The sequence below is a fragment of the Acartia tonsa genome, chromosome 12, assembly GCF_053477335.1.
Source record: "Acartia tonsa isolate MP-2025a chromosome 12, ASM5347733v1, whole genome shotgun sequence".
NCBI classification, from domain to species: Eukaryota; Metazoa; Arthropoda; class Copepoda; order Calanoida; family Acartiidae; genus Acartia; species Acartia tonsa.
In genome coordinates this window covers 1,237,284-1,265,039 of record NC_137271.1, presented here as the reverse complement: position 1 = coordinate 1,265,039, position 27,756 = coordinate 1,237,284, and the positions used below count along the sequence as shown (strand labels likewise).

General features: G+C 32.9%; 1 protein-coding gene across 2 annotated transcripts in view; it reads right to left on the bottom strand.

The window, feature by feature from the left end:
* Positions 1-14,036, bottom strand: part of Ppn (proteoglycan-like sulfated glycoprotein papilin) — a 30,545-nt gene extending 16,509 nt beyond the window's left edge. For both annotated transcript variants that reach the window (XM_080180168.1, XM_080180169.1), the window contains exons 1-17: positions 13,954-14,036; positions 13,436-13,558; positions 13,029-13,156; positions 12,085-12,172; positions 10,170-10,260; positions 8,418-8,486; positions 7,921-7,972; positions 6,320-6,417; positions 5,825-5,917; positions 5,232-5,334; positions 4,533-4,651; positions 4,141-4,248; positions 3,642-3,805; positions 1,387-3,335; positions 1,083-1,215; positions 723-798; positions 302-391 (exon numbers count right to left, since the gene is read on the bottom strand). In XM_080180168.1, the coding sequence (XP_080036294.1) occupies positions 302-391; positions 723-798; positions 1,083-1,215; positions 1,387-3,335; positions 3,642-3,805; positions 4,141-4,248; positions 4,533-4,651; positions 5,232-5,334; positions 5,825-5,917; positions 6,320-6,417; positions 7,921-7,972; positions 8,418-8,486; positions 10,170-10,260; positions 12,085-12,172; positions 13,029-13,156; positions 13,436-13,558; positions 13,954-13,982 (3,513 nt within the window). In that variant the 5' untranslated portion in view covers positions 13,983-14,036. The remainder of the gene's footprint in view (positions 1-301; positions 392-722; positions 799-1,082; positions 1,216-1,386; positions 3,336-3,641; positions 3,806-4,140; positions 4,249-4,532; positions 4,652-5,231; positions 5,335-5,824; positions 5,918-6,319; positions 6,418-7,920; positions 7,973-8,417; positions 8,487-10,169; positions 10,261-12,084; positions 12,173-13,028; positions 13,157-13,435; positions 13,559-13,953) is intronic.
* Between the last annotated feature and the right edge of the window lie 13,720 nt (positions 14,037-27,756).

Sequence of the window (27,756 nt, the reverse complement as noted above, 5' to 3'; positions counted from 1 at the left end):
TTGAATATGAATCTCATGAGAAAAAGCTACAAATATTTTTAAAATCCTTGAGAATCACTTGCAAAGAAGGACTTTCAAGCTTTTATTTTAGTTGAGGGGGGAAAGGGTGTATTTGTTTTAACATTCCCCCTAATAAAAAGCGTAAGTGAATATAAAACATTTTTTTTTAAATTGAGGGCATCTTCAAAATTATTTCTATTCTTACAAAATATCAAAATTGACAATTCATCCTACCAAGACTAATAATATTACCATCAGAACAATTTACAACCATTTTGAGCTTACAATTATATAGCCTTACCTCAAAATTATTACCAAGAGCAGTACTATTACCATCAGGACAACAACCATATTCACTAGCAGCACACCCACAACCATCAAAGTTGGGTCCCTGAATAAATATTTTTAAAAATATAATTCATTTTCAAATGACAACTTTTTCTGGATTAGTCAGCAATATTGGATTTCTCATAAAGTAAAGATCAAGAAACACCAATGGTAAGTTAAAAAGTGGTATTTAAAATTTTTTTTGATGTTAATAGAAAATTGAAATTCCATCACTGGTATCATTGTTTCCTTGCTTGACTATTGCAGATGTTCTACTTTATTCTAAACTATTTCACAAGAATAATATAAAAAACATGATTTTAAAAATTAATACCTAATTAAAACTAATTTATGATAAATGTGAAACATGATAAATCATATATATTAACACTTACAGTTGCAGGAGTATTTCTATCAGGACAACATCCATATTCTCTATCTTTACAGGAGCATCCCTCTTGGGCTGGACCCCTGCAAATAAGGTACAAGTTATCATATTTTATAACTATATTTATTCCAATGGCTTTAAGGGATAGGACAAGGAACATTAATTTGTTAATGATAATAAACTAAAAACCCCTTTTTGTATAACCTATTGTTTGTATAGTTTGGACAACTTTAATTGTAGAGTTTGAACAATTTTAGTTTGAAACAACCAATAAAGATTTTAAAAAAAGTACCCAAAGTACTTAAGTCAAGCAATGAGAAAATGAGTTTTAAAACTTGGTACTTTAATTGTGGAAAAGAATCCTTACCTGGCAATAGTTTCTCCATCAGGACAGCAACCATATTCATAGGTGTAGCAAGGACAACCTTGTCCATCAGGGCCAGGTGATGGTGTAAACTTGTCTGGGCAACATCCATTCTCTTTTGATACACAGCCACAACCTGAAGAAAAGCAATAGTTTTTATTAATTAGTAATTTTTTTAGTTATTTTTTTTTAAGGTCAATAAGTTGATCAGACAATTAGTCCAAAGACTACTAGTTGAACATGTTCTAGCTGTAAGGAAGCTTTAGAACTAGATAATTGTTAAAAAATTAGATTGAATAAAAAATACCTTCAAAGTCAGGTCCTCTAGCAGGTGTGATATCATCAGGACAGCACTTGAACTCTGTAAACTCGCATCCACAACCCTTGTTATCAGGTCCTTCTGCTGGTGAAGTGTTATCTGGACAACAACCAAACTCACTGTTCAAACAACAGCCCTCTTTATTGGGTCCATGGGCAGGGTTAAGCAGGTCATCACAGCAGCCCCAATAGGCATTCTTGCATGGTGTTGCATTGTCACAACCCTTGAAGTTTTCACCTTTGGCCTTGGTAATACCATCAGGACAACAGCCAAAGTTTGATAATGTACAATCCTCATACATGCCAGAACCATCCTCGTCTGGACAACCATCAAATTCAGGACCTGCTGCTGCATTCTGGAGGTCTGGACAGCAACCAAATTCTGTCTTCTCACAGGAATCACACATGAATACTTCTTCAGGACAAGCGAAGCAACCCTGTTTCTTTGGACCCTGAGAGAAAGTTCTTCCATCTGGGCAACAGCCAAATTTGCTAGATTTACAGTTTTTGTTTTCATCACACTTTGAGTCATCTCCATAACCACTTGCTGGAGTCTCACCATCATTGCAACAGCCAAAGAGAGTGTCTTCACAGTTGGTATCAGGACAACCAACAAACTTGGCTCCTTCAGCAACAGTAACACCATCCTGGCAACATCCATACCTTGTGTCCTCACAGGTTTTGTATTCATTACAACCTTCGCCAAATGGGCCAATAGGCGCATAAAATCCATCTGGACAACAGCCGTATGTAGAGTTGGAGCAGGGTTCAACAGGTTTGGGTTTGCATCTCTTTGAGAATAAGGAATAGTCAATTTCATTAGCCTTATCACCTGAACCATCACCAGATCCATCTTCTTCAGGAGAATCAGAAGGAGCACCCTCCACAATCATTCCCTCATCTCCGTCAACAGTGCCATTGCCACCCTTACCAAAGATCCACCAGTCATCATAATATTTACATTCTGGCTCTTCCCCATCACCTGAGGCCTCAGGACATGACTCAGTGTTGCAATCTTGTTCCTCAAATGGCTTGAGATCTTCTTGACACTGATCAGGTGCAACTGGTTTTCCCTCTTTGATACAGTAAACAATTCTGTTACGCTTACCACTACCACAATCTTGTGAACAAGTGTCCCAACTGCTTGTATACCAAGTGCCGGTGCATTCTTCATTGCCAAAACAATCTTGAGTTTCATTGTACTTCATTTCATCAAGACAGTTATCATCAGTCACATTAGAGATGCTTCCATCCTCTCCCATTGAGCCACAGAAAACAGATCTTGTCTGAATTCCTTGCACATCAGAACAGGGACTTGAGCATGGACTCCATTGTGTTGCGTACCAGCTAAACTCACAGACTGGTTGAGTTTGTTCACAATCTTCAGATAAATCAGCAGGCAAATCAGTCTCACACAGTGATTCGTCAACTTGATTACCCTCTTTGTCAGTGCATATAGCATTCTTAGTTGTCTGTGTCAGACCACACTTGCCCTCACATGGAGTAACATCAGATATAATCCAGTCATACAACTCACAAGGAGATTCATTCTTGCAAGGTTCTTCTGTTGCTGGTTTAGTTCCAGAACACTCACTGTCTTCAAGAACATCCACTGTTTCATCTCCTTTCTTGTAGCAAGTAACTTCCCTAGTTTTGACTCCATCACCACAAATAGTACTACAACCAGACCAGGGGCCAATATGATACTTTGGACCTGAAGAATCCTCTGGCGAAAAATCATCCTCTATTTCTTCATCACATTGCTTGACACCAACAGGAGGATCACCAAGATCAGCTAGACATGTATCCATGTCAACAAGAGTTGGCAAGTTGTTGGCCACAACCTGTTCACAGAACACATTTCTGAACTGGTACTGGGTGCAGTCAGATTCTGTCTCATTCGCAACTGTACAGTTACCCCATTCTCCAACATTGTACCTGGGTATAAACATGTATTATTTTGTTTGGAAAAATAGGGCTTGGATTATCAGACACCCAAAATTATACCTATGTAAAATTTGTTGAATTGTAAAGATGATATAAAAAAGACCTAGTAACAGGTGGTAATCATTATTATGCACACTTCCCATTTGGGATCAAGAAGCTAACAAATAGTTAGTTGGGAATTATCTTACCTAGCATTTGGAGTTACTATTCCTTTGTGTTACCCATGCCTGTTAAACCAATTTAATCAAAAAAATCCTATTTGATTTTATACATATTATAAAAGTAATTCAAATTTACCTTGGTCTACAAGGATCTGCATTACATGTTTCATTGACAGGTGGCATAACATTTGAATCACAGAGACCATCAGACACTCTTTGGAAAGTGGCTTCTTCAGAACAAAACACTTCCCTAGATCTTGTTCCACCCCCACAAGGTGCATCACATTCACTCCAAGCTCCCTATAAAGTGAAGTGTAATTTTGATAAAACTTTAGTTAAATGAAGGATAATTGAAAATTTAAATGAATTCATACCAGTTATCTAGAAGCTTTGTAACAAACAACTACTACTTCCCAGGGAACTATTGGGAAAAGACAATGGGCGATAAATTAATATAAATTCCCAATGATGATACACAAAATTCCCTATCTTGTAGATTACAATTATTGCTTGAAACTTTTGAACACTCAAATTAATAAATCAATAAATCTAAATTAACTAAATTAATAAATGTAATAAACAGACCATTGTCCCCATCCTCCCTGACCACTTTGACTAAGATGAAATCACAATACCTGAGTCCACTGATAACCACCAGATTGACTTACAGGTGTTTCTTTTACAGAATCTTTTTTCATTGAATATTCAAACTCAATTCCTGGATTTTCTTCTTGGTACAGAATCTAAAATCAAAAACAAAAATTTTAGACCTTTAGAATTTGAACACTTTTAAACATGAAAATATTTTATTTAAATTTATGTTTTCTCTAGGTATCTGAAAGGTTAGATCTGTAAATCCAAAAGAAAATGCTTTGAAAAAACTAGTATTCCTTTAATTATTTTTATTTCAAAATTTTTAAACAGATTTAGTTTAGAAAATCAAACCAATAAATTAAAATAAAACTATTTTTATTTAAATTTTAATAAAAAAAATTATCAGTTGTAACAATGTGAAAATTTAACATACCACAACATAGAGAGGTTCTGTAGTAGGTCCCATAGCTCTGATACTTTCTGGAGCAAACAGTGTAAATAGGCCCTTGGTTTTTCCACTCTTGTGCTTTCTCTCATAGATGAAGCTGGTTCCTAAAAAAAATTAAATATCCTTATAATAAATGGCCAAATAATTTAAAACATAAACTAGATCCGCCTCGTCGATATTTTTTGGTTAACAGCTGATCTTAACATAGATTGAAGAGAAAACATTTTAGCTGTTACCAGAGGCCTCTAGGGGCGTAGCCTTTAGTGTTTCAATATAGAAATTATGAAAAATAAATGAAGGATTTTTTTGTATAAAAGATATATATTATGTTATTTGTTTAAATACAAAATTTTAAATTGTAAAGATGTATTCAAAACTTTCTCATGTTCCTAGGATAAATAGGGTATCAAAAATCAATTTTGATGAATAATATCTGAAGAGTAGCTTCCATTAAGATTACAATTATAGTTATCTATTACATTGTATTATAGACATCTTTATTAATTTTATGATTTTTAATACAATATTCGTGGAAAATTGTCATTTTGATGCTATGCATGATTTTTCAGCATGGCTGATAACTGATTTTAATCCACTGGATACTTATCAGTTTTTAAGGGGGGACTGTTATTTACACATCCAGCAAACTTAGTTTTTCTATATTTTGAAAATTAATGTTGATACCTGCACAATCCAACTTTTGAGGATAATCAATCCTCCAGTTTCCATTGAGATAATATTCTCCAGATTTACTGCGCAGGGCCAGGTAATTGTTACTGGCTTTTACCTAGGTACAAAATTTACATTTAAAGATAAAAAACTTGTTAACTATTGATTTTTTGGTACTATATCTAGGGACTCTGTAGTTTAAGAGGCAATATGATGGCTAAAGAATAGCCAAAACCATGGAAAGCTTTCCTATAAAGGAGAAATTTATTAGGGTTAGTTGTTATTAAACTCTTAAGCTTCAGCCAGATAGAAATAAAAATAGACAAAGAATATTGAAGCTACAATTATAAGATTAATTATTACAATCATTTTTGTACTAAATAAATTCCAATATATATTATAAATTGTGTGGCAACTAGATCCCCATGTCCGCTGTAGTTGTAATTTGGATATAGAAAAAAATTGAAGCACAAAAACAGAATAGGCTATACTTTATTATTGAAGGTATGACAATGTAAACTATAGAGTAGTTTTGATACTAAAATTAAAGATTATGTATTAACATAAACCTAATCAAAATTGAATTCTAAATTGTAATTAATGTTTACCTCAGCAATTCTAATATTAGTAGCACCAGCGGGGATAACAAACAGATCATTATAGCCCATCTGTAGGTCTTGTCTGTCTATGGTATCAGTAATCTAAAATAATAAATAATTAAAGCACAAAAGTTATCTGATAGTTAATTTAAGTATGTTAAAAACGTCCTAAAGGCCTTGAAAGATGATTCCTGTAACAATAATGATATTCTTACTTTTTTGAAATTCCATAGAATCTGTTTTTTATGTTATTTAGGATATAAAACTCAGATTTTGTTTCCAAATTTCATATAATGTCTAATAATAAATGCATTCTTACTTTATATTTGATAATATTCGTTTGCCTATCCTTTTTCTTTGTTGAGCTTTGCTCCTATGAATGTTGTCATCCTTAGGATGGAAGTGGATGGGGTCATAGGGGATTTGGCTATTCAATTATTAAAGAACATGAAAATCTGGAGTAACATCCAAGTAACAATATATCCATTGTAAAATTATACTTACAGTATCACAATTGGAACCATCTCCACCACAAATTCTACAATTATCCTCCTTGATTGTACTTCCCAGCATACCATCACATCCTATGGGCTTACATTCACCTACAAATTAATTATTTTCAAGGAGTTCCTCAAGGTTCCCTAGCTGGAGTAAATATTCTACAATTATCTTTCTTGATTGTACTTCCCAGCATACCATCCCATCCTATGGGCTTACATTCACCTAAGAATGGTATTCAAAAAGTAACAGGGTTTTTTTCTTTCTGTCCGTCTTTCTATGTGTACCAAAGGATATCACAAAAAAATGAATCCCCTCAAAAATTTACCTTTTTTCTTTTTAAAATTGAAATGTTTTGTAAGGGGTCGAATTCCCCTTAATTCTCCTTAAATTTCAACGCTGTCAGTTTGAAACAAACCAATCAAAATTAAATAAAAGCCAACCAAAAAAAACAAATAAGATTTGGGTACAAGTGTCATTCACAGTATAATGTCCCCTCCCTCCCTAATCTCAGATTTCTTTCATTATCAACTAATATATTTATCTATAATACAAAGTAGCTTGATGTCTGTCCGTCTGTCCGTCTGACCGTCTGTCCGTCTGTCCGTCTGTCTGTCCGTCTGTCTGTCCGTCTGTCTGTCTGTCCCTTAAGATCTCGGTAACCACAGAACCGATCGGATTCTACTCTTCAGGGAATATACCTACTGGTCCTGTGGTGGTTTTAGGCTATTTTCTTGGGGGGTGGGACACCCCCAATCCCCCCAAAAATAAAAAAAATCCAACCCCCAAAATTTTTTTTTTACATTTTTTTTACAATCTCAGTAACTGCTGATCAAATTGGGCTCTACCCTTCTGGGAATATACCTACTGGTCCTCTGGTGGTTTTAAGCTATTTTCTTGGGGGATGGGACACCCCAACCCCCCCAAAAATAAAAAATCCCCACTTCCAAAATTTTATTTTTTTAATTCTTTTTAAACAAAAACCAGTAATTGGGGTGGGGGAACCCCACTGCAACATGGGGCGAAGCCCCCATGAATCCCCCCCCCCAAAAAAAAATCAAAATATTTTTTTTTAATTTTAATTTTTGTGTATGCGAACAACCTAGGTCTAATTTTTACGAGTTGAATTTTTTTTGTATACGGCAAACAACCTGGGTTTAATTTGTACAAATTAAAATTTTTGTGCTTAAAGCGCACAACCTGGGTTTAATTTTACCACAGAGTAATTAAACAAAGAATAATTTTTTTGAATATTTCTATTAAGGAGGGTTGACTTCCCAAAACTATATAGGGCGAAGCCCCTAGAGGCTAGGGGCGAAGCCGCTAGTGAATATATATTTCCAGACATTAATTTGTGATCAAAGTTGATTGCCATAATTTGCAATATTAGATTATTTCTATAACCCAGGTTAGAACTTTTTCCTGTTTCTTTATTAATAGACTAGCGGCTACGCCATTTGAGAACTCTAGGGGCCTCTAAGATGGAGAGAGTTGGGGAGATGAAGGCGAACCCTTACTTTCTGTCACACAGATCCTGCCTTTTACATTCCTAGGGTTCCATTATAGGGTTAACCACCTCGCCCCATCAAATTATAAAAAAAAGTTACCATCAACACAAACACGTCCTCCCTCTTCATCGCAAGATGTACCATCAACCACCTAAACAATAATTTAAGTATCTGAATGTATTTTGGTATGTAATAAACAAGTAGTTGCTCATTTTTGCGGTATGTGATTATTTGCACATAGATATCAGGCCTACTATTTGATTTATAATTACTAGAATGTTGCACCAGATTTTCATGTATCTGGTAACAGCTAGCAAAATAAGCCACCTTTACTCATCCCCTCCCCTCCTACTGGATAGATGAATTGACCAATAAATGGAGTCCATAACAGCAAGATAAATTGACGACAAATTTTTCCTGTCATAATATTCCAAAGAATACTTATTCTATGTAATGTCCACGTATATTCCACATTCATTGATTGTTCATTTTCCTTTTAGTATGCAACTATCATTAGTATTTTTTCTTTTAAATTCAATCTTGTATGTGTTTGTTTTCTATTGACCACTGATACACAAATAGAAAATAAAACTTACCTTTTTGTTGAGCATCAAGTAAAATCTTTCTCCTTTGGGCATACAGTTCAGTTCACATTTTCTTGGAGCCTAAATAGAATAATTAATGTATAAATATAGATGTATAATACAGAGAAAAACCTATATCCAGTGGTGGGAACCTTTATCGTGTGCTAAAAAATTGCTTTCTTCTCTTTTATAGCAACTTAGCTGTATGAATATTATGGCGTTCTTGGCTGATATTGTTGGGGAGGGGGGGGGGGGCAGTTATCAAACCCCTCCTCCCTTCATTCTTTTCATTTAATAATAGAACCATCATAAAATAAATACAAACAATGCATAGTATATTTATGCCTGTCTGTCCAGATGTATCTTAAGATTTGTCTAACCACTATTAGGTTTATATTCTGCTTTAAGTCTAATTCAAACAACGTTAATTATGTTGGTTGGATAATGCTCGCAACATTACTTAGGACAAAACCATAGAGGCGAAGTTTTAATAAATTGTATTTTAAAAATCACGGAACCTATTCATATAAAAAAATTGAGAAATTTTTGTTAGATATTTGAAACCTACATAATAAAAATATAAAGTGGGTAAGAAGGTACGCATGCAGAAATCTCAAGGGATAAGACAATGGACAATAAATGAATGTGCAAACCGAACTTAATAAACATTAATACCCCTCATAATGATTTAAAATAGTTGTCCTGCTTAAATCAAAGGATAAATTAATACACTTTTTTGTAGCTGTGTTTAGTGCCCTAGGAAAAAGAAGATAGATTTCACTGCTTTAAGCTTACCTATTCTATTGACGTCAAAGTAGAGGGAAAGAGAAAGGGAAGTGGGAAAGAACACCTCTAGAAAAGATATGGGGTTATTTCCTGACGTTACTAGATTAGGTAGACCGAAAGCAGTGACATCTATCCCCATTTTGCTAGGGTAATACAGACAGCTAAAAATTTGTTATTCTATTCAGCACATTGTTTTGATCGGATATATATCAAAATAGCATAAAACCTGCCCATACATTACCTTTAGATAAGGGATCCAATCATAATATTTCCTTTCATATAATTTATTATTGTGTTCTGCACATTGGAAATATATTAAAATAGCATAAAACCTGCCCATACATTACCTTTAGATAAGGGATCCAATCATAATATTTTCTTTCATATAATTTGTTATTATGTTTAGCACATTGAAAACAATTAAGATAGCATAAATCCTGCCTATACATTACCTTTAGATAAGGGATCCAATCATAATATTTTCTTTCATGTATTTTATTATTGTGTTCTACACATTGGAAATATATTAAAATAGCATAAAACCTGCATATATACCTCTAGATAAGGAATCCAATCATAATATTTTCTTTCATATAATTTATTTTGTGTTCTTCACATTGGAAATATATTAAAATAGCATGAAACTTGCCCATACATTACCTTTAGATAAGGGATCCAATCATAATATTTTCTTTCATATAAATTATTATTATGTTCAGCACATTGGAAATATATTGAAATAGCATTAAACCTGCCCATACATTACCTTTAGATATAGGATCCAATCATAATATTTCCTTTCATATAATTTATTATTGTGTTCTACACATTGGAAATATATTAAAATAGCATGAAACTTGCCCATACATTACCTTTAGATATGGGATCCAATCATAATATTTCCTTTCATATAATTTATTATTGTGTTCTACACATTGGAAATATATTAGAATAGCATAAAACCTGCCCATACATTACCTTTAGATAAGGGATCCAATCATAATATTTTCTTTCATACAATTTGTTGTTATGTTCTGCACATTGCTCTGCCCGAAAATCTTTGGAATCTCTAAAAAATAATTAAAACATTATAATAGGTCTTTATCGTATCTTATTGTAGACAGCTTTCCACAGATATAAAATAGAAAATCATAGAATTAAAATTTTTGGTAACCCAACGGGGCTTAAAGCCAGGGCTAATAGAACTAGAAAAAAATTATGATTGCTTTAATTTAAATATTTTTAAATAACCTGGTAATAATACGATACGATACATGATTTCTCAGTATGGCATAGAACCAGTTCTGATACAGCGGATATGAATCGGTTTCTAAGCCATACTGGAAAATACTTTCTTATTAGTAAAAAATCACGAAACTTAAAAAAATATTCTGATATAAAAGTTACAGGAACTGTGTCTGTCTGTGTGCCTGTCTGTCTGTTTGTACATAACCTATTTGGTACTCCTTTATTTCTATTTTGGGGGAGGGTCCGACCCCCCCCCCCAAAAAAAAAAAAAACGCTTTAAAAAATGTAAGTTGAATATAATTTAGTATTAAAAATCACGAAACCTTTTAGATCACAATGTTTTGAACCAGACAAAAATTTCCCATAGAAATGTATGATAGGTTTCCATAGAATTGTATGATAGGTTTAAAATTAGATAATAAAACCTCGCCACTAAAGTTATGTTTAAAATCATATAACTTTAACCAATATATATTACTTGGATGTTGCACCAGATTTTCATGTACTTTAATAAAGTTTAACTTCTAGATGGCTAAAATAACGATACCCCCATTACTTAATCCCCTCTTCTCCTTTCCTAAATGTTGAACAAACTAACCAAAAAATGAGTTCCTTATTAACAAACTAAAATGACTATAAATTTTTCCCAGTAAATATATCAATGTATATTAGCCTGTCCCGGATTTGAAAAATTTTGTTAACATTTTTGCCCCCAGCAAAAATATGGTTGATTTATGCAAAAAAATGAACTATGCCAAATATGTAATGCGAAAATTTCGACGGTACAAGCATTTTGTTAATATTTTGGTCCCCAACTAAAATATGGTTGATTTATGCAAAAACAATGACCAATGCAAAATATTTTTTCTGTAATGCAATTTTTGACCTCCATAAAGGGGACCTCAAAAATTCAATGTGCTTGTACCGTTGCAATTTTTGCATTACAGAAATAATATTTTGCATTGGTCATTTTTTTGCATAAATCAATCATATTTTGGCTGGGGGCAAAAATTTAAAAAAAAATATCAATTGTTAAATTTGACTACTATGGCATAGAGAGAGGGGACAATGGGCTGTTTATTACACTAGTCCCCAAAGTTTTTTAATTACGTTTTCTTATTCTAAAACTTTTCTTATTTCAACTTTTGGGACTTTAGTGAATTTTGATTGGTTGCTATATCAAGTTGACTGTTCAAACGTTTCAACCACTAAGTTTAATCCACACAATGGGTAATTTTGTTAATCATCAATGGTGATGTACATCAATTTATCGGCCATTGTCTGATCCCTTTAGATCCCTGCTACCTTGGACACTCCTGGAGGTTACAACTGGAATATCTTCTGCTGGGTCCAAAACATTGGTAATTTTGTGTTTCATCATTGGGGATGTACATCAATTTATCAGTCATTGTCTTATCTCTTTAAATTCCCTGTTACCTTGGACACTCCTGGAGGTTACAACTGGAATATCTTCTGCTGGGTCCAACACATTGGTTGTTCCATTAACTTGAGTGTTCAAACGTTTCAACCACTAATTTTACCTTGGACACTCCTGGAGGTTACAACTTGAATATCTTCTGCTGGGTCCAACACATTGGTTGTTCCATTAACTTGAGTGTTCAAACGTTTCAACCACTAATTTTACCTTGGACACTCCTGGAGGTTACAGCTGGAATATCTTCTGCTAGGTCCAACACATTGGTCTGGCCGGGTACCTCCACACAGACGTTCCTCTAATAAGTATGTGAATAGTGATAGATGGATAAACATCAGTTGATTGAGTATTTGATAGAATTAATAGAAGGGTGAATTTCTGGATGTAATGATAGTTTCATTTTATTAATGGGTTAATTGTTAAACAATTCAGAAAATTGATGCATCATCAAAAGATGGATTGTATTATAATAGATCAATGATTGTTTTTTATAGGCGGATGGATAACAAAATAATTCCTTCCTAATAAAAATGTTTTTTTTCAAAGAGAAACAAGGTCTTTTTATGTTAATTAAAAGATAAATACAAAAGAAATTAAAAGATACATTTATCAATCTACAAATTATTCCATAGATGGATGATCATATGAAATCATGCATGAATCTACGTGTTATTTAATAACAATGACCCTGCAATCACAACTCCAACCACCAAGTACTGTAATAAACACAAGTTCTAGAGCAAACTCTAGGTTGTCCCCAGTCCATTAAAATTATATATCTATCTATCTATTTAGCTTTCTACCTGTTTTTACTCTACTAGGTTAACCACAGTCCAGTATATCTATTTACATGTTTGATCTCTCCCACCACAGGTCCAGGAGCAAACACTGACTTGTCATCATTCCTATCTATTTATATATCTATCTATTTACCTGTCTGAACACCCCCACCACAGGTCCTCGAGCAAACACTGGGCTGTCCCCAGTCAAATTTATCTATCTATCTATTTAAATGTTTGAACTCTTCAACCATAGGTCATGAAACAAACACTTTGTCTATTGATTCTACTACCTCAAATCAAATCCACTTATATATCAAACTGTATATATGTATCTATCTATCTATTTATCTATCTCTCTGTTTATCTAACTACCTGTCTGAACTCCCCCACCACATGTCCTGGAACAAACACTGGGCTGTCCCCATTCCTCCCATGGTCCAGATTCTATTTCATCACTGTTGTACTCATAGAATGGTCCTCCTCCCAATTGTCTTCTCACCCTTCAAGATTTTTATTATAATATAGAATATCCACATTTTTCATAGAGGCAGGAGATATTATAATACACCACTCCCTAAGTTCTATATTAACTATTTCTTAATTGTTGGCTTCACAACTTTAGACACTTCTATTGTATTTAGATTGGTTTGTTAATTAAGTTGATTGTTTCAAAAATTCAACCACTAATTATAATCTACAGAAGTGTCAATTTGTGTATCATCATTACTGGCCATTGTCTTATCTCTTTAAGTAGAAGTGAAAGTACCAATACAACTAACCTGGAATAATACTGTCTTCTGTGAATTTGTCGTGAAGTTTGTTCTCTAAGTATTTTTCTGTATGTAGATTCAGATATCTCATGCTTTTCAAGGAGTCCCTCAAGGTTCCCTAGCTGGAGCAAACTAAAATATAATAGTTATTTCTCGCATAATATTATAAACAGCTTTCCATGGATATAAAATGTTTAAAGATTCTATACACCAAATGTTGGTAAAACTTTTAGAAGCAGTACTTGTTCCTTTCACTTTGGGTACCACTTGGTCTTCTGAGTGGCTGTAATGACTTACACTAGTCCCCAAAGTTGTACCATAATGTTTTCTTATTCGTAGGCTAAACAACCTTGGGGACTTTTGAATTATGATTGGTTGGTTCATTTAGTTGAGTGTCCAAACGTTTCAACCACTAATTGAATCGAGAGAAGGAATGATTTTCCGTATCACCTTTTGGTATTTACATCAATTTATCGGCCAATGTCTTATCCCTTTAGATCTTTGGCCTGTAATTCTAAATATTATACCTTGCAAGTGGTAGAAATATTCTGAGCATAGTGAAACCGATTTCTTTTCAGCATTCAAGTAATACATGCATTCTAAAATATATCAACAAATTTTAAATTTCAAAATAAAGAATTTTCTAGTATGGCTTCGTAACCGATTAATATCCACAGGATAAGAACCGTTTCTCGTCCATACTGAAAAATCATGTATAGAATCGAGAAAAGACAATTTTATAGCTCGTGCCTTCGGACCCTCAGGGCAAACAAAACTGGTTTTATTATTTTATCTTAAGTGTTAGTTACAAATAGACACATAAACACCCTGTTACTTATTATTTATAGATAAAGGTTGTTTCAGAAAAAAACCGCGAAATTGCTGGGTATTTAAAAACCTTTTTACTACAAATAAAAATATTCTTATAAAGCATGAAAAATAAAACAAGGATGACATATACATATAGCAATGTACAAAAAAGCCATGAAATGGAAAAACGGACAAAGTAAGTTGCAAGGCAGATATTCAGTTGTCATAACAAAAAGAAAGAAAATTATGAAAACTTAAAAGTATTGTACACTTACAGACAAAACAATGTATACATTAATTGCGCATATATCGTAGTAATCTTTACTGAAAATTTTAGCTATTTGACTTTAAAAGCAGCCAAGAAAATTAATTACATCAGTACTGACAGACAGACTATTAATTGTGAATTATAGAGTTGCTACTAAAAATATATAATAACAATTACCTTGAAATTATAGTTTCATCCTTTCATAAACTTTACTCCATATCTAAATATTATAAATAAAAAAAAATATTTTTAATGTGTTTTATATACAGGTGCTTTATGTAACAGATAGAAAGTTACTATCGTATCGAAAGGTTTTTATTTATTACTAAAGACTGTAAAGGTTAACCCTCTAAAAACGAAACTCAATATGATTTAAATAATTTGGAAAATAAGAATGTTTTTTTTCTTTGTATTAAAAGCGAAGCTACTCTATTTTTTAAAGTGTCCCTAGATCCTAAGGGCACAGAAGCTGGTTTATATCCTATTATATACAGTAGCAAGGTTTTTTTTGTCTGCAACTTAAGATTTCAAAAACTACTAAACTGATTTATCTTTTTTAGGGAAGATTCACTTAAGTTACAGGATGGTTTTTGGCTATTTTACTTTTAGATTTCAGTCTTGGGATGGTTTTAGGCTATATTTTTCTGGCTCTTTACTCCCTTTATAATAGTTTACTATGGGTTAGCGGCGCATCCGCTAGTATATCATAATTCAACAAGTTCAATTCAAAACTGTAATTTGAATACAATGTGTTGTTATTTCTGCGCTACTTATGGACATAAACTTGTCAATAATTTGTATAAAAGTTAGTTTAGTCACTAAAGGGTTAAATTAACCCCTAACCTAACCCCTAATATAAATATTAAGGTTATTGGTGATTATTGCTTATATCATGGAGGGAGGGAACAATAACATTGTGCTTTTTATTCACTAGTCCTTAAAGTTTAACAATAAAGTTTTCTTATTAGTTGACTTTGGGAACTTTATTGAATCTTCATTAAGTTAAATGTCCTAACATCTTAATCACTAATTGTAATCTACACAAGGGGTAATATTGTGTAACATTGTAAATTATGTACATGATTTTATTGGCCATTGTCTTATCCCTTTAGATCCTTGGCTTATATACAATTTATGTAATTATAAATAAAATCTTCCGATTGAAATGAAACAAACTAATTAATTAAGAAAATAAATAGGGGAATTTTACTAGAGTTTTAAAGGGATAATACAATGGCCGATAAATGAATAAACTTCTCCAATAATGATACACAAAATTTCCCCTTCTGTATAATATAATTAGTAGTTGAAGAAACGTTTGGACACTCAACTTAATAAACCAATTAATCAAAATTCAATAAAAGTGCAAAAATTTGTTATGACCACGAAAAAGAAACGTTATTATAAAACTTTGGGGACTAGTGTAATGAAAAGAGCCTAATGCCCCCCCCCCCTCTAGTATAGAACATTAATAAATCACATAAAAAGTTTGAGAATAAAAACAATGAATTTGTTATTACTTGGACCTTACACCAGATTATCATGTTCTCTAATTAAGTATTTTAGCCAGTTGCGAGTATCACTTTATTAGAGTACATGAAAATCTGTTGCAACATCCAAGTAATAATATATCGAATATGTCAATGTATCTAAAAGTTTATTTATAAAAGGTGCTGCAATCAATTACTTTATTTATGTTAAGTTGCCACAAATATGCATTTGTATCAAGAAGGGAGGGGACATTGAGGACATATTTTATAGTTTCCAAAGTATTAACAAGTACTCAATTACTTTGTTTATGTTAAGTTGCCACAAGTATGCATTTGTATCAGGAAGGGAGGGGACATTGGGACATAGTTTATGGTACCCAAAGTTTTATAATCATGTTAACTGTTTATGTTAATTTACCACAATCATGCATTTGTATCAAGAAGGGAGGTAGGGGACATTGGGGACATATTTTATGGTACCCAAAGTTTTATAACCATATTAATTGTTTATGTTAAGTTGCCACTATTATACATTTGTATCAGTATATTATTATTGTAATTCACTTGAAGAGGGGGGAATGGAATTGGATATCCCTCCCCAAAAAAACTTCCCGGGACCTATGAGAAGCTACCCTATTAAGAAGAACCCAATCGGTTCAGCGGTTAGCGAGATCCTTCGGTAGACACAGACAAACAGACAAACTGACATCCTGTTACTTTATTATAAGGACATTCTTATTCCGTAAGATTCCTGATGTGTATATTTAGTATGAATGTGCAATATGCAGGGATCTTAAGGGATAAGACAATGGATGGTTAATTTACATACATTCCCAATGAGGATAAATAACGTTTCCCCTCTTTATATATCAAAATTTGTTCAAAAGTTTAGACACACTCAATCAAAATTCAATAAAAGTACTCAAAGATTTGGACATACGAGTTAATTAAAGTTATATTAAACATTGAGGACCAGTGTAATTTATAATCCAATTCCCCCCCCCCCCCTCCCTGGCAATATGTAAGTTTATATAACAAGGGGAGCAGAAATAGATAAATTCCCCAAAAAATATATGCATAATTACTTGGATATTGCACCAGATTTTAATGTATTCTAATAAATTGATACTCACAGCTGGCTAAAATAACGATATCCCCCGATCTAATCCCTTTATCCCATTCCCTCATCTTCTACTGCATAAACTAACTGAACAATAATTGAGGTCCATATTAGTAACCTCATGTAAATATATCATCGAATTCTATATCCATTTAGTCAAAAGAATATGTCGTTGTTATTCTAACAAAAGTAGCAGAGAAAGAGGGGACAATGAGCTGTTTATTACACTAGTCCACAAAGTAAGACAATAATATTTTCTTATTCGTTGGCTTAACAACTTTGGGGACTTTTACTAAATTTTGATTTGTTGGTTTATAAAGGTGAGTGTTCAAACGTTTCAACCACTAATTTATAGCTATATAAGGGGTACCTTTGTGTGTCATCATTGGGGATGGACATCAATTTATCGGTCATTGTCTTATCACTTTAGATCCCTGAGTCAGTAGATTGTAGTTGACTACTTTCAATAAAATTGATGTACAATATACATCCCCGATGATAATACACAAAATTACCCTTTCTTTAAATTACAATTTGTGCTTGAAATGTTTGGACATTCAACTAATCAAAATTCAATTAAAGTCTCCAAAGTTGATAAGCCAACGAATAAGAAAGCACTATTTTAAAGCTTTTTGAAATGAACAGCCCAATGTCCCCTCCCTCCCTTGTCAATTTACGAATACTTTTTTTTCCACACCTACCGATTAAATCTTTCGACTTTTACCATACAAAACTTTTTAAACTGAATGCCAACAGTTTTGACAGGGAAGGTGGTTAACGGAAAGTTGCATATATAATTTTTTTGTGATTCATGTAAAAGTAAGGTATAATCTATACTAGTATTGAGAAAATACACGTCAGACACATTGTCCAATTGAAGTTGTGTTTAATCTTTTTAAGATATTGAATGATGATTCATATAATAAAAAAACATAATCATGAAAAGAATACTCGGACTCAAAAGTTATTTTTAGTAGCGAAGGTTCTCTTTAATTCACTTTGTATGTCCGTCTGTCCGTCCGTCCGTGAAGATAAATGAATATTTATTTTGGGAGCATCCAGTATGTAATACACTTTATCCGTCGGTATGTCAGTCATTTAAATTCGTAAAAGATAAATATTTAAACAAATAAATCAATTAAATAGTTAAATAAATTTTACCTATTTTATTTCTTTACATTTTTTAAATCATATATAACCCTAAGTAATTTACTATGTATTAAACTTAAAAAAAAATAATTTAATTTACTAAAAATGATAAAAATGTCCTAACTATTCAGTTACTAGAGAGTAACTGTAGTTATATTTTTGATAGGCCTTCTATCTCAATTTTTTATCTGATTCTCATACATTTGATGCCATTTAAACAAGTATTAATTAATTCAAAAGCAGTGAAGTTTTTGTTGAAATATTCAGAATTCTAAAGGGATAAGACAATAGCCGATAAATTGATGTACACTCTTATTGATGTTTCACAAAATACTACTTCTATTGATTAAAATTAGTGGTTGAAACGTTTGTAATCTAAACTCAATGAACCAACCAATAAAATTTTTCCAAAGTTGTTATGCCAAAAAATAAGAAAACGTTAGGGACTATTGTAATAACTAGCCCAATGTTCCCTCCCAGTAAAATATTAATGTCTTTAACAATATTTCTATTTTCAAATTGAAACTGAATTATTTTCCGCATTCTCCTCTTAGAAATTTTTTTACCCCCTCCCCCCGACAACGAACAACTATTATATGTTAGGTTAGGTTATAGGCTAGGGAGCCGAGCGCTGCGGTTAGGCAGGCAAGGGGGTCGAGCGCTGCGGCTAGGCAGGCTAGGGAGCCGAGTGCTGCGGCCAGAGTTGTTCGTTGTCGGGGGGGGGGGGGGGGGGGGGTTTACTCAAATTTTCAAAATTAAAAAAAAATTTCTAAGAGGATATCACCTTATTTTTTTATTAAAATAATTGGTTCAAACGTTTGAACAATACTGGTTTGAAACCAACCACTCAATTTCAAAACAAGTTTTTTATCCAATGAATAAGATAACGGGGTTAAAAAACATTGGGTACCAGTGTAATTTACAGTTCAATGTCCCCTAAATTCAATGTAAATAGGAGCCACACCAATTCAACTCTTTGCCTGGAAGTCCTAACTGTGCATGGTAATGATTTGTGCCTGTTTTGGGCCAGGGCATTCACCATACTCTAACCATTAATGTCATGCACCTGAAATAGCATAGTAGGAATATTTGTGAATAGTCCCTTTCGTGGCAACGCCCCTTAAGGGGCGATTCGTCGTATTTTTAAAATGTCTTTTGATAGGTTATTTTAGGTTAGGTTAGGTTATATTGGGTAAGGTATTGTCCTACAGGGTTAAGCAATTGGCCCCGGAGGGTTAGATGTGAAAAAACAAAGGATCGCCCCTTTAGGAGCGTTGCCACGAAAAGGACTATACCCGAACATTTTATAACATCTCTAAAATAAAAAAGCCGAGAGTCGAACTTTGAGCCACGGTCGCGAGTTTGATGAAATGACTCCCAGAGTAGCAGCGCCTCCCCTGAAATGCCACACAGTATAGAAATTTGACCCCTTGTGTTCTAAATCTATTTCCCTCCCATAATTAAATTTTTATAGGGAATATGGACAATTTTTCTACGTAATTTAGTAATGGGATGTATGACTGTTGCAATATCCAGGTTTAAAGCTTTTTATTACAGAAATAAATCCTTAAATGATTTTTAAAAATTATTAAGTTTTGGATTATTAATAGTTATTTATCGCATCGTATTATAAACAACTTTCCGCGGGTATAATTATGTACAATTATAAGATTAAAACCAGAATTTCTTAGCCCCAAGATACCTATGGCACGGGCTAACAAAACATTTTTTTATTCGTAGAAAACTGGATATGAAATATAGAACCAGTTCTTTTCCACCGAATATTATTCGGTTTCGAAGCAATACTGAGCTGGATCTTTAAATCATTTTAGTGGTGAGCCAGATCGGGGTGAGCCAACTTTCCCCCGATGAGAGCACAGCATTTTAGGAAATGCCGCGCTATGATTGGCTAAAATTCGGCTCACCCCATTCTGGCTCACCACTAAAAGGATTTAAAGATCCAGCCATAGACGTCCAAGGGGGGGGGGGTAATGGGGCGATTACCCCCAACCATTTAGGAGGGGGTATTTACCCCCCCCCCCCAAACAATTTGGGGGGGGTAAATACCCCCCCAAAATAAATAATCTCTAATAAAAAATATTTTTGCGCGCTTCGCGCGCATTTTTAATACTATATATTTGATAAAATTTAAATTACCCCCCCAAAAATATTTTACCCCGGGGGTAAATTTTGGGGGGGGGGGTAAACTAAATTTACCCCTGCCAACAGATTTCAGGGGGGGTAATTACCCCCCCCCCAAGCAAATTTTACCCCCGGGGTAAAAATTTTGGGGGGGGTAAAAAAAATTTGTGGCGCGCTTCGTGCACCATTTTACCCCCCCCAAAAAAAGCTTGGACGCCCCTGGATCCAGCTCTGAAAAAATAATTCTAAAAGTTTTCATATTATGTCCGTTTGTCAAACTGTCGATTTGTTGATCTCAAGGAATAAGACAATAGACGATACATTGATATACATCCCCAGTAATAATAAACAAAAATAGCCCTTTGTAGATTACAATTATTGTTTGATAAGTTTGGACATATTAGTTTAGAAGAATCAACCAATCAAGTTTTGATAAAAATTATACAAACGAATAAGACAACATAGGTTTTAAACTTTGGATACCATTTTAATTTATAGTCTAATGTCCACTCCCCTCCCTATTTTTTCTTCAGTATAATATTCCCTGAAATTATAAATGTTATCATGATGACAAAATGTGTATAGATAAACTAATAGATATAATATAAGTGGATATATTGACAAGGGAAAATTTGTCGTCTATTAGGGTTCATACAGTAGGAGGAAGGGAGTTAGATGGAGGGTATCTTTATTTTAGCCAGCTGAAAGTATAACTTTAATAGAGTACATGAAAATATGGTGCAACATCCGAGTAATTGTATATTAACTAAATCAATGTGGAGTTTTTACAATTTCACCAAATTTTACATCCTAATAATAAATTGGTGTACATTCCAAATTATGGTAAACAAATTAATTGTAGAAAACGGATGAAAAAATAGTAATTTATTGCATCGTGTTATAGATATCTGGGCTAACAAAACTTTTATCAATTTTACATTTTTTATTTTAAAATTCCTGGAAAATCATTTTTAATATGATTATATACTTCAATATGGCTGAGAACCTGTTAGAATCCTTAGGATAGTAATAGTTTTATGAAAAAAAATTGAGCTGTTTATGATGAAATGAATTTAAGTAATTTTATTTTTGCTATAGTTAAATATTATGATATAATTTTGTTAAAACGCCAACTAATTAAAATGATCTATCTTGATATAATTCAAACATATGAAATATCAAAAGTTAAAAACGTGACAATTTTTTATATATGACATTTTCGTTGCCTATAGTAAAAATTGTATTACCCTAATTAAAAGCGAAGAATTCTTAAAATTAAGGTTATTCCGTTCGTCCATAAAACTCTTTTATATTTTACTAAGGATATAAATATCCATTAGTATGTAGTAGCTATTAGTATGTTTTTATGAAAATTACTTTATTTGTTATTGTTCCTAATTTCTTTCATTCTAATTAAATGGTGTTAAAATAAAACCAATCGATCACAATTTAAACTTAAAAGTACTTAATATTTTTTAGAGAGACCCTATAATGGTTAATTTTTTCTATATACACCTTAACCAGATTTCTAACTCAATCTTTGCCAATTTGGTATCAAAAAGTCAGACCCAACAAACTTTGAGACATGACGGCTCTGTTTAATTTTAATTCTTGATGTTTGCCAGGTCTTTCTTTTTTATGCCAAATTGGCTAGAATTGTGTTTTATTGTTTTTATTAATTTTGGCCCAAAACTCTAAGGTTTATATTGAAAAAAGTGAGGCGATTGTTTTTTTTTATCCTTTCTGTTCTTCTTTCTCTTATACTGACCTAACATTTGATTGATAACTCACTTTGTCTGTCTGTCAATCCATGATTTTTTTTGTGTTCCACAACTTATGGATGTTGTCATAGGTTCAGTAGGGTTGGTCAGGATACTTTTTGGCCGGATACCGGATACCGGATATCCGGCAGATTTATAATGCCGGATATCCGGTTCCGGCCGGATATCTGGCCAACGTTCGATATCCGGCAATTTACCGGATATCCGGCCGGATAACCAGATATCCGGCGTCAAAAATCAGCCGGATATCCGGCCCAACCCTAAGGTTCAGTTTAAATGGAAGCTCCTTTAAAACTTGTTGTCATTGTTAGTAGAAAATAGCCAGTTTATTAGCATAAAATTAGAAATGCCTTTCTTTTAACGCTTTTCTATAATAAGGGTTTCTACGTCTGTCCGCGCGTCATATTCGCTCCTTTCGTTAATTTAGGCAGGTTAGAATATCATCAATTTAAAACTTTGGATGATGATGTCCATTACAATTAGGTACGATTTAGAAACTCCGCATCCCTATAATCGTTTCAAGATTTTTATTTTTTTATCATTTTTGAAACTAGAATTAATAAGGAGGGTTACCCTCCCCCATTAACCCCTCCCCCCAAAAAGCTATTAGAGGCCTCTCTAGGGGCAAAGCCGCTAGTAACAAATACAGAAAAGTGTATTTTGACACTGCTCAGAATGACTAAGCACTTTTTTGCACATACTTCGAAATTGTAAAGTGCATACTCAAAACGGAATCAAGAATGAAAATACCCATTGCTGTGCAAATAAGTTTAAAGCCATAAAACTCGGCCACCTCTCCGTTGAATGAACTTGGGGCTTTGCCCCTTGCCTCTAGTGGCTATGAAATATAACAAATACATTCATATCACTAGGAGTTCACCAACCTAACAAACTGCATTAAACGTTTTTAGCATACTAAAAGGGTCTCCGGTACTTGGGCCAGGAAAATATCTATACTTATGCATACATTTTTTCTTTAAACCAACTAATTGTAAAATATTAAACAATTGAGTAGCTACATATTCTTGTGAAAACTATAAACATTACCTAGTTTGGACAATACCAGATATGTGCATAAAATAGTCTTAAATTATATTTTAAAGTAAACTTTTAAAAAATGTTTTAAGTCTGACAAGGCCCTAATTTTAAATTTTAAGGAGATAATCTTCAATAAAAAAACTAAAACAAAAACTAAAAAATTTAACATTGGTTCGTAAAACCAACTTTTTTCTAAAAAAATATTTCAATTGAAAATATATTTTTATGGTGAATGTGGGGCTTGGCAGTATTTAATTATGCGAACTTGTAGACATGTAAAATGAGCTCATAAATATTTAAATATTTTAATTTTGTAAGTGTATAGTGTATTCATCCTTATGGCAAAATTCAATGAGGAATGTAGAGCAGTTGACCCACCCCTGGACAATCATCAAAATCCCTCTAAAAAAGTCAGAGGAGGCATTAAAATAATTTGCCCACTTCACATATTAGAGTAAAACACTAGAGGGAGAAAGGGTTAAATACTGTATCTCCCCATCACATCAACCTTGTGCAACCTTTCTATTGGGTCATTGAAAATCAACCAATGGTGTCACTTATATGTTAACAAAGCAAAGTAACCGAAATAATTTAGAAGCAGACAAAAAAGGCCATTGAAAAGGAATAGAGGTAGTTGTTCATATATACATCTATACTATAGATCTGTTCTTCACATATCCAACCCCCCCCCTGGGCCCTCCCCCCCTGTTTTTGTTGAACCTCTTTAAAGCTCACACCCCTCTTCATTGGTATTGCATCAGGAGGTTGACGAAAATTTTAATGGGGGGGTTTCAAAATTTTCTAGGTGGTAAAACCCTCTCCAAGCCAAGTAAATGTAAAAAAATTTGGGAAAAGAAACATTTTTCTATGTAATCTTTTTATTAGAAATATCAAAATATATTTGGATGGGGGGTTGGGGGAAGGGGGAGGTTGAATTGATATTTTGGGATATAACAATGCGAAACTTCTTTATATTAAACAGAAATCTGCAGTTACCCAAACTACAAATAAAAACCAAAAAGAGAAAGTAGGTGTGCATGACACGAGAAACGAACGCTTGGCTGTCAGCAAAAATTTACAGTGTTATTTTTTATTCTTCATTGAGAGGAGCTTTTTAACGCCTAAAATGATTTGTGATTTATAAAGAAAGACAGCATAATCAAATTTAATTTTAAAAATTTATCAAAGAGATTTAAATATTAGAAGCAGTCTTTACAGAAATACGTTTTTTTTTCCGTTTAGAGATTATTAAAAAAACTTTAAAATGTAACAAACAACCATTGATTTTCTTTTTTTTTTGGGGGGGGGGATAGGGAGATATTTTTTCTTGGTTAGATTTTTTGGGATGGTAGTGGTAACCTAACCAAAAATATTTTTTTAAATTCTAAGAACGAATGAGAAGTTAGAATAATTTTTGGTTCAGCGGTGAACGAGATCCTTTGGTACAAACAGACAGACAGACTCATAGCCATCCTGTTACTTTTATATAATGATTGCTTTAAGATTTTAGATATCTAAGAAATGTATGCTAGCAGATGTGAAAGTAACGTTATAAGGAAATATAAACATTATAGTTTTAATAGCGAAGCTTTTCTATAATTAGGTTAGTCCGTTACTATCTTTTCTTTAGGCATGTTAGGATTGGACTATTGGTTTCAAACTATGCATAATGATTCCTATTTAGAGTAGGTACGATTAAGGAAGCATTGCAACTCTATAATTGTTACCAGAAAGTCGGTACGTCCATTTAAACATGCTGATTTTAACTTTTTTGACAACAACTTTAAATATGATATATTTATCCTATTTATCTATTTTTTTGAAATAATAATTCTTTAGAAAGACAACAAGATACAATATAATAAGCGAGGCATCTCTATAATTAAATTCTAAAAAATGAAAGTATGTCATAATAAAGTATCTTGTACAAATTTATGTTCAATTTTCTATAATTTTGTTAAATATTTATTTATTCTTTCAATTAATTAAAATAGTAGTTTTGTATTTTATTACAATTACAAGTTTTAAGGCAATGGATTTATTATCATTTAGATCTTACATCAGATTATCATGTACTCGAATAAAATAAAACTTGTAGCTGGCCAAAAAAATCTATCCCTTCAACCACAACCTTTACTTCATCCTCTCTCTATGTATAAACGAGTGATCAATAAGTGATGTCCATGTTAGCAACCTACAATGAAGACAATTTTTGTACCCCATTTATTTAACATTGTAAAAATCAAACCAAAAACGAATTGTTTATGTTTTTTTATAAGGTTATTGTGGGGCCTTGTGTTTTCCACGATTTTGGTATCAAATGTTGTTGGATTATCGGATGGAATTTTTTCATTAAACAAATCTTGCAGTGAGAGAGAACAAGCTCCTGCAGATTTAAGGTAATACCATTTCCAGTATAGCTTCGAAACCGATTAATATCCGCTGGATTAAAACCGGCTCTCAGCCGTACTGAAAATTCATTTATAGCATCGTATTACAGATAAGAACACTGGAGTTAAGAACACTGGATTTATCAGATAGTATTTATTATCCGCGGAAAGCTGTCTATAATACGGTACAATAAATGACTATTAATGAAAATTATAAATTTCTTTTTTGTAAAAATGTAAAATATTTTTTAAGTTTTATGAGTCCATGCTTTAAATACTAATAGAGACTGTGTAGAAAATGTAACAACCCTCCTATAAATATTCTACCCCCCAAAAAAACCCTTGACAAGGATCTACACTTTCAATTACCGCCAAGGAGGGTATCAAGATTATAAAAGCACCCCTCTTTAAATTTGTGTCTTTGCGCGTAAATTTACCAATTCAGGGAATCTTATTTTGCTTTTGATTGGGTGGTTGGAGACTGGAGACCTAAGGGGGTGGATAGAGCCCCTGATAATAAAAAAATACATCTTTCTTTAAGTCTGCAACACACTCCATGATAGTTGGCACCCTTCTATATCCCCATCGATATTTGTTTACAGGGCTTGTTAATATTTTTAAATGCGCTTCGCGCATCCCACTATCAGAAATCCTGTGCACTTCACACTGAATCATTATAGGTCCAATTTCGAAGAGTGGAAAGAGAGTATGAGAACATTTGATGTCACAACATTCAAATTAAATCAAACAGGCAAGAGACTTTTTTATTAACCAGGGATCTTAAGGGATAAGACAAAGGCCGATAAATTTATGTACATCCCCAATGTTAATAAACAAAATTACCCCTTCTGTATATTAAAGTTGGTGGTTGAAACGTATGGAGACTCAACTTAATAAACCGACCAATCAAACCCCTCCACGTACAAACAGACAGACAAATAGACAGACAGACAGACAAACATCATGTTACTTTATTATAAGATTGTGTATTTAGATGAACCTGGAGTAAAGAAATTTTCTATCCTAAAGAGATGTTTTGATAAAATGAGCAATGTAATTCAAATGAAGGTAACAGAATTATATTTTTCTTACCCACTATGGCACCAACTATTTTCTAGAATTTTTTTGTTCTAAAGTTGTGCTTTATTGGCCATTTCTATTTCATTTCAAGGGAGAAATTAGCAGGACTTACTAATTACTTACTTATATATATGTTTCCCTTTTACAGTGTAGCTTTTCATAGATCTGGTTTAGGCGAGGGTATCTTAAAAACTAAATTTGCAAATAGACAGGGGTCAACTTTCAACCTCCCCCCCCCCCCCGTCAAGTGCACCTACTACTTTGCATAAAGATAGACAAAAATAGTTGATTTAATACAATTTCTGAAGAAAAAATATTTTAATATAAAATTTTATTTATATGCTTCTGGTATAATAAAGAGGAAACTCATGTATTGTATAATGGCATTAATAAAAAATATGGAAATTATAAATTAGAGTTAAAATTCTCATATTTATATTATATTGCTACTCGAGATATTGTAAGTTTAATAATTTTTATGCTTTAGGAAATTTTTTTTTAAAACTTTGCTTATAGGATACTGAAAATGAAAAAAGCCGACATTATGAATTTCTTCCAGGAAACGGTAAGATAAGCGATTTATAATTATTTGGATGTTGCAATAGATTTTCGTGTACGCTAATAAATTGATACTCACAACTGGCTAATATAACGATACCCCCCTTCAACCATCTTTACCCCCTCCTTTCCTACTGGATGGACGAGCTAACCAATAAATGAGGCCAATATTAGCAACCTAAACTGACGACAAATTTTCCAATGTCAATAAATCCACTTATTCTACATCAATTGGAAAGATTTTTAAAAACCAACTTTAAGGACTTTTATTGAATTTTAATAGGTTGATTTATTAATTAAGTGTATAAATGTTTCAACACCTAATTGTAATCTTAAGAAGGGGTATTTTGTGTATTATCATTGGGGATTTACATCAATTAATCAGTCATTGTCTTATCCCTTTAGATCCCTTCTACATGACACGTGATTTTTATTTTAGTGTGCCATGACACCTTTGACATAAAATCTGTCAAACTGCTCAACTCATCAGCAAATACTGATGAT